The sequence below is a fragment of the Tupaia chinensis genome, unplaced genomic scaffold (assembly GCF_000334495.1).
Source record: "Tupaia chinensis unplaced genomic scaffold, TupChi_1.0 Scaffold139757_1, whole genome shotgun sequence".
In the NCBI taxonomy this organism is placed as follows: Eukaryota; Metazoa; Chordata; class Mammalia; order Scandentia; family Tupaiidae; genus Tupaia; species Tupaia belangeri.
Window position 1 is genome coordinate 587,348 of NW_006199637.1, and position 7,705 is coordinate 595,052.

General features: G+C 37.4%; 2 protein-coding genes across 6 annotated transcripts in view; one reads left to right on the forward strand and one right to left on the reverse strand.

The window, feature by feature from the left end:
* Nucleotides 1–6,173, forward strand: part of TRMT61B (tRNA methyltransferase 61B) — a 20,107-nt gene extending 13,934 nt beyond the window's left edge. The window contains exons 4-7 of the mRNA XM_006162125.3: nt 2,420–2,511; nt 3,078–3,304; nt 5,648–5,725; nt 5,810–6,173. Coding sequence (XP_006162187.1) covers nt 2,420–2,511; nt 3,078–3,304; nt 5,648–5,725; nt 5,810–5,853 — 441 coding nt within the window. The 3' untranslated portion in view covers nt 5,854–6,173. The remainder of the gene's footprint in view (nt 1–2,419; nt 2,512–3,077; nt 3,305–5,647; nt 5,726–5,809) is intronic.
* Nucleotides 6,086–7,705, reverse strand: part of SPDYA (speedy/RINGO cell cycle regulator family member A) — a 34,125-nt gene continuing 32,505 nt past the window's right edge. For 4 of the 5 annotated variants that reach the window (XM_027765799.1, XM_027765796.1, XM_027765794.1 and 1 more), the window contains one exon: nt 6,086–6,203. In XM_027765799.1, coding sequence (XP_027621600.1) covers nt 6,112–6,203 — 92 coding nt within the window. In that variant the 3' untranslated portion in view covers nt 6,086–6,111. The remainder of the gene's footprint in view (nt 6,204–7,705) is intronic. The other variant, XM_027765795.1, reaches the window with a different exon arrangement.

Genomic DNA, 7,705 nt, shown 5'->3' on the forward strand with positions numbered 1-7,705 from the left:
GAAAAAAAGAAAGAAAGAAATGAATTATATATGCAAAGGAATGTTTGATCTAGAAGGAAAGAGACATAAAGACATATAAAGTCTTCATAGGAAGACTCAGAAAACTGACCCACTATGGCTATAAAATTGAGTATCATGAGATAAAGCTACAAATGCATTTGGGAGGGACTAGGTAATAAAAACATGTATATATCAAGCAAGGGTGTTGTAGATACTGGAAAACTATTGATAAGTTTGGTTTCTTTTCTTTTTTTTCTTTTTTTTTTTAGAGGTTTTCGCTATAGGGCGCGTCCACTTGCCAGACAGACAGAGAGAGACAGAAAGTGAGAAATCACCCCCCAGGGGGATGGTCACGCTGCAATCCCTTCTCCTCCATTCTTCTCTCGGGATTTTGGGCACACACACACATGTGCCCAGTGTGAGTTTTAAGCCACCGGGTCCGGGATGCGAACCCCTGTTGACTACGTGGGAGTCCAGCGACATAGCCATTACGCTAACTGCTGGTCCCCAGTATGGTTTCTTTAAAGATATTTTTGCTATAAGGTGCATGCTCTTGCTGGAGAGAGACACACAGAAACAGCAAGAAATCACTCCCTGGGGGGTGTCCATGCCGCAATCCTTTCTCCTCCATTCTCCTCTCAGGATTTTGGGTGTGCATGCACATGTGCCTGATGTGAGTGTCAAGCCAGGGGGTCCAGGACTTGAACTGTGGTTGACCATGTGGAAGTCCAGAAATGTAACCATTATACCATCTGCTGGTCCCTACTGATACGTTTTTAAGTAGAAGAGTAAAACAACCAGATTCCTGTTTTAGAGTATTTCTGATGGGAGAATGGAGATTAAGAGATTATGCAGAAAGCTATTGTGATATTTCAACAAAATGGGATGAGGTCTTGGACTATAGCAAGGGTAGAGGGATTAATTTGACAAATAAAATTTAAGAGATTTATTGGTCTTTAAACTATAGCATAAAAACTCTACAAATTCTCAGAATTCAAAGTAAAGAAATGGATGACTCCTAAATTTCTCCACTTCTCCATCATTTTTAGTGAATAGATGAGTGGAAATGCTGTTAACTGAGAATAGAAATTTCAAGAGGATTAGCAGGTTTCTTGGTTATTTGATTTTGGTTCTTGGCAATAATATAATAAAACTATAGTCTAAGATCCCATTTGTGTCTATCATGTTGGCCCTTTGATTAGATCATTGAAACTTGCACTTGGATATGTGTGTGATAGGCATCTTTTTATTTTTATTTTTAAATTTTTGCTATAGGGTACATGCATTCACTGGAGACAGAGGGAAAGTAAGAAATCATCCCTCCCTTCCCCAGGAGGATGGCCACACCATGCTCCCTTCTCCATTCTCCTGTTAGGACTTTGGGCACTCCTGCACATATGCCCAGAGTGTTTTCCAAGCTGCTATGTCCAGGAGTCAAAAAACCTTGAAGTTGCCCAAGTGGGATCTATCCACTTTAACCACCATGCCCCCAGCCAACCCTCTAATAGGCATCTTTTTATCTTTTTTTTTTTTTTTTTTTTTAAGAGAGATTTTTGCTATAGGGCATGTGCTCTCACTAGAGAGACAGAAAACGAGAAATCACCACCCAGGGACGATGACCATGTTGCAATCCTTTCTCCTCCATTCTCCTCTTGGGATCTTTGGGCATCCACGCACATGTGCCCAGCATGAGTTTGAAGCTCTTAGGTCTGGGACTGAAACCACGGTCGACTACATGGGAGTTCAGCTACATAGCCATTGTACCATCTGCTAGCTGCTCAAATGTAGATTTCTATTGCTAACAGTGAACCATAAATTTATAAATTTTAGCAGAAATTTACATCTCAGATGTTAAAATTTTTTATATCATAATGACATATCTTGCACTTGGCAATACTGAAAACAGAGGAGTCTTTGGCTGTAATAATATACACACTCATAGCCAAAGGAAGATTCCTTTATTCTCAATATTGCCAAATATAAAACATAATTTATAAGTACTGTGACAATTTGTAAAATAACCCCCGCCAAATAACCCTACTCTTAGGAGAGCAAATGACAATTAATAGTAATATACTCTAAAATATGAAATACCTTTAACTAGGTAATTGCTTTTCAAAAGCGTATTCATGATAATACGAAATTCTGTGTGGGACAACCCCATGGCCTGGTGGTTAAGGGAGACAGATCTCACATGGCCAACTGTGTGGTTCAAAATCCTATCTCCAGCAGCTTGAAAATATGCTGGGTGTGTGTGTGTGCATGTGTGGCCAAAATCCCAACAGGATGAAGAAATGGAGAAGAGGTTGAGGCATGACCATGTGCCTTTTGGCAGTAATAAAAAAGAAAGAAAAATCCTATTCTTTATTTGGACAGAATCAGACTAATCTAATTTTCTTCTTCCCTCTCCCTGCTACAGGTAGCTTTGGATATGTTAAATCCTCAACTTGCTTTGCCTGTTTTATATCCACATCTTAAACAGAGTGGTGTATGTGCTGTATATCTAGCAAAGTGAGTAATGGGGCTGTTTTTCTTTGTAATGTCTTTTTTTTTTAAAGAATTATTTTAACTTTATTTATTTATTTTTGTTTAACCAGAGAGGGACAGAGAGAGAGAGGGAAAGTGAGACAGCAAGCCACCAGGTCCTGACTCAAACCGCGGTTGGCCATGTGGGAGTTCAACACCCTTAATCACCACACCACCTGCCAGCCCCTGTAATGTGATTTTAAAATACACTTTTATTTTACCTAAAAAATGGCACATGGCCCAAATTCAGTTATATTGTGTTTAGATCATTCTTTATGTAAATGGTAATATAAGATGCATATTTCTTCTGACAATTTGGAAGAAGAGTTTTAAAAGTGAAGAGTAGTGTTATATTATGGTCTCTGTACTTTTATACTTAGTGTTCTGTGAAATTACTTCTCATGTTCCCTAACTTGACTTGTATTCTGCCCCTCAACCAATTTGATTTAACAATAGCATTTAAATGTGGGTAAGAGGTATCGTAAACTTAAAGCAAATATAAAGTTATTATTTTAATAGAAATGTAAAGTACTTTTTCACTTTTCTGAAAGCATCACACAGGTTATTGAACTTCTAGATGGAATTCGCATCTGTGAACTTGCTCTCTCATGTGAAAAGATAAGCGAAGTCATTGTCAGAGATTGGTTGGTTTGCCTTGCAAAACAAAAGAATGGAATTTTAGCTCAAAAAGTAGAACCTAAAATCAACACAGATTTAAAATTACATTCTCAAAAGAAAATTAGAGTTGAAGGTGAGCTGTTTCAAGAGGATAATTATGGTGAGCTTCAATTTTATCTTATGTATGTGTTTATGATAATAAATGAAAAATGGGTTCCTAAGTGTATTAAACAATACATTACAGAAATATTCTTCAAAGGGGCCAGCAGGTGGCATGGTGGTTAAGGCACTGTATCCACATGGCCAATTATGTTTCAACTCCTGGACTCTGCAGCATAAAAATCACAGGATGAATGTGCATGTGTGTCCAATATCCCAAGAGAAAAATGGAGGAGGAGGGGTTGTGGTGTGGCCATTTCCCTAGGGATGATTTCTTACTTTCCCACTCTGTCTCTCCCTGTTTTTCTCCAGTGAGTATGCACTCCCTATAGCAAAAAACCTTAAAATAAGAAAAAATACTTTAGGAATTTTTTTTCCTATAGACATTGAAATATGTATTTTAATTTGCTCTAGGGTACGTGGTAGTCACTGGAGAGAGAGAGAGAGACCCCTCAGAAGGGATGGCCACACCATAGTCTCTTCTCCATTCTCTACTTGGGATTTTGGGGCATACACATACATGCTTACAGTATGGTTTTCAAGCTGCTGGATCCAGGACTAAAACTACATAGTTGCCTATGTGAGATCCAGCTACCCATGCCACTGGCTGGCTCCAAAATGTGGTATTTATTGACTTATTGTTAAGTTAAAATATCTAAGGAACAGAATAATGACTTTTCCTCTATACAAAACTCTGATACTTTTGAAAAATTGAGCTTTTGGGAACCAGCAGTTAGCGTAATGGCTATGTCGCTGGACTCCCACGTAGTCGACCGCGGTTCGCGTCCCGGACCCGGTGGCTTAAAACTCACGCCGGGCGCGTGTGCGTGCGTGCCCATGATCCCGAGAGGAGAATGGAGGAGAAGGGATTGCGGCGTGACCATCCCCCCTGGGGGGTGATTTCTCGCTTTCTGTCTCTATGTCTCTCTCTGTCTGTCTGGCGAGCGCACGCGCCCTATAGCGAAAATCTCTCTCAAAAAAAAAAAAAAAAAATTGAGCTTTTTATAATACTCATATTTTACTTGTCACAAAACTTGGTTTGTGGGACCAGCAGACGGCATTATGGTTACCTTGCTGGACTCCCCGTAGTTAATTGAGCTTAGAGTCCTGGACCTGGTGGCTTAATATTCATGCCAGTGCTTGTGCAAGCATGCCCAAAATCCCAAGATATAATACTCATATTTTACTTGTCACAAAACTTGGTTTGTGGGACCAGCAGACGGCATTATGGTTACCTTGCTGGACTCCCCGTAGTTAATTGAGCTTAGAGTCCTGGACCTGGTGGCTTAATATTCATGCCAGTGCTTGTGCAAGCATGCCCAAAATCCCAAGAGGAGAATGGAGGAGAAGGGATTGCGGCATAGTCATTCCCTCTGGAGAGTGATTTATCACTTTTTCTCTCTGTCTCTTCACCGAGTGCATGCACCCTATAGTAAAAATCTCTCTTAAAAACAAAACAAAACAATAAAACAAAAAAACAGTTAAGGAATGTTTTAATTTAGATCAGTTATTAATAAAGAGAATTAATTTAATAGGGCCTGATATGCAAATACCTAATATTCCAAAAGGGAATTTTTTTTAAAGGTTTGTGCCTTAATACCTGTGTGCCTGTGGGAGACAGTAAGAGGGAAAGTGAGAAATTACCCCTCAGGGAAATTGCCAAGCCACAATCTCTTTTTTACCATTCTCTTCCTAGGACTTTGTACATGCACACATAGGTACCCTGTATGATTATCAAACTGCCGGGTCTGGGACTCAAACCATGGTTAGCCATGTGGGAGTCCAGTGGCTTAAATACAACACCACCTGCTGGCCTCACAAAAAGCAGTTTTAAAGAGGGCGGGCAGGTGGTATGGTGGTTAAGGGTGCTGGGCTCCCACATGACCAACTATGGTTCGAGTCCCAGACCTGGCAGCTTGCTTTCTTTCTCTCTTGTTCTTTCTCTCTCTCATTCTGTCCCTCTCTGGTCAAATTAAAATAAATAAAAATATAAATAAAGTTAAATAATTCTTTTAAAAAAAAATGATGCTGCTGAAATTCTTCAAAGAACTAAGTTTAGGTGCGTGTTGTATATTGGTTAGGCCAAGAGCAAGTTTTCAAATACCCATTGACTTATGATATAGGCTTATCCATTGGTTGTAAGATTATATATAAGTTTATCATGTAACCATTGGTAAGTTGTTTCTGTAAAATAAGTGGTAGAGTAGTTCCAAAACCATTGCTAGGAAAAAATATCTCAGAGAAAAAAAACTTACAGTAAAGGGAGAGTAGTTTATATTTAAAAATTTTTAAACAAATTGTAGATTTTTAAGTAGTTTATAATACACATTTTGTTTTACAACAGAAGAATCACATTCTGATTTCGCATATGGATCATTTCCCTATATTGCTAGACCTGTTCGCTGGCAAACTGGTCATACAGGTGAGTAATATTTTCAGATCATATTAAAAGACTTATTTTTCTTCTAATTAACGTACTAACCTCACTTTTCTCCTCTTAAATTAGCTTTTCTTGTCAAGTTGAGGAAGTTCAAACCGCCACTGAACTGAGTACCCCAGATGACAGCAACTGATTTGAAGAGGGAAAAGTATCAAAATAGAACTTTATATATTATAAATCACTACTTCCACAGACTGGTATTTTTAGCTATACTACTTTGTGTAACTTTTACATAAAATTTTGAAGAATAACAAAAGTTGAAAGAAGATGGGTAACATTGCAAACTGCCTAAATGCCCTATTTTGACACTTGCTGTACAGTTAGACACTTTGTAGTTAATGATTCCAAGTTGCTTTAGTTCAGCCATCTCATTCTTCACTTCCTGTAAACCACTCCATAGATTTGTCTTTCTTCATAAAATTAGCATTCTTTTCTTTGTTTGATTGATGGTCATTGGCTACTGAAATAAAATATGCATTTTAAGTATTTGTATATTTTAAATTCTTATTTTAATGGTTTGTAATAATAAAGAAGTTGAGTTGTAGTGAATAGTAGGAAGAACACTGATAAGAATGATAGAATTATAAAATTGTGACAAAAGACGTAACAGTTCTTGAATCTCTTTTGTTCTTAGAATCTTTTTAGCCAGCTTGGAAGAACATCAGAATTGTTCTGTTATTACATAAATATTGGGTTGTGGGAAAACAAAATTGCATCATGGCTTTTCCCACAATCCAATATTTGGGGAATACTCTTTAAAGACATAAGTTAATTAGGACTAGGGCTTATTATTACTCATAACACACCAGTTATTTAGCATTTACCAAGTACCCTACATTGTTTCAAGAACTTTACATATTTTTCATTTAATATGTGCAATTCATCTTTAAAGTTATCCATATTTTACAGATAAACAGAGCCTTAGAGTAGTTAGGTTGTTATTTAAATAGATGGTTTAGGGCCAGCAGGCACTGTGGTGGTTAAGGTGCTGGACTGCCATGTGGTCAACCACAGTTCAAGTCCCAGACCCAGCAGCTTGAAAATCACACCAGGCACAAAATTTCAAGAGGAAAGTGGAGGAGAAAGGATTGCAGCATGGCCATCCACCTGGAATCATTTCTCATTTATCCTCTCTCTTCAATTAGTGTATGCTCCCTGTGGCAAAAACTTAAAAATAAATAAATAAATTCTGTGTGTGTGTGTGTGTGTGTGTGTGTGAATGAGAGAGATTTAGACGTCTTAAAGTGGTAATAATATCTCAGAGAATAATGTGATTATTCCTGGATTTATCCCTTAGCCTAGAATTATTTAAAGTTGTATCTGAATATGTGGATTTATGAAAAGACTTCAAAAGTTCATGAAAAAATGAAATTAAAGTACAAGATTATTTTGTTGAAAAACATTTTTAGAGTTCTATGGATTTTTTTTTCATTATAAATATTTTTTACAAAATATAAAAAGAAAATTCTTATTTGCTAGAAGGTACATACACTCACTGGTGAGAAAGAGAGAAGTGAGAAAATACCTTCTATGGGGGATAGTCATGCTATAATCCCTTCTCCATTTTGCCTTTTGGAATTTTGGGCATGTATGTATAAGAATTTTGATCTTGGATGACTAAAACAATGGTAATGACAAAAAGTAAGAAAGCTCAAAGAAGGATTTATTTTGAGGAAAATTTATTATTATTTTTAGAATTATTTCATTTTATTTTATTCATCGTTACTATTTCTTAATTGACCAGACAGAGCAAGAGGGAAAGTGAGAAACCAAACTGTCAGTTCTGGGACTTGAACCACAGTTGGCCATATGGGAATCCAGTGTCTCAACCACCATGCCACCTGCTGGCCCCAAGGAAAAATTACTTTAAATTACTTTTTTTTTGAGTCTTTGTTTTGTTTTGTTTTTGTTTTTTTTTTTTGCCCTAGGGCACATGTGCTTTCCCGAAAGGACAAGACCGAG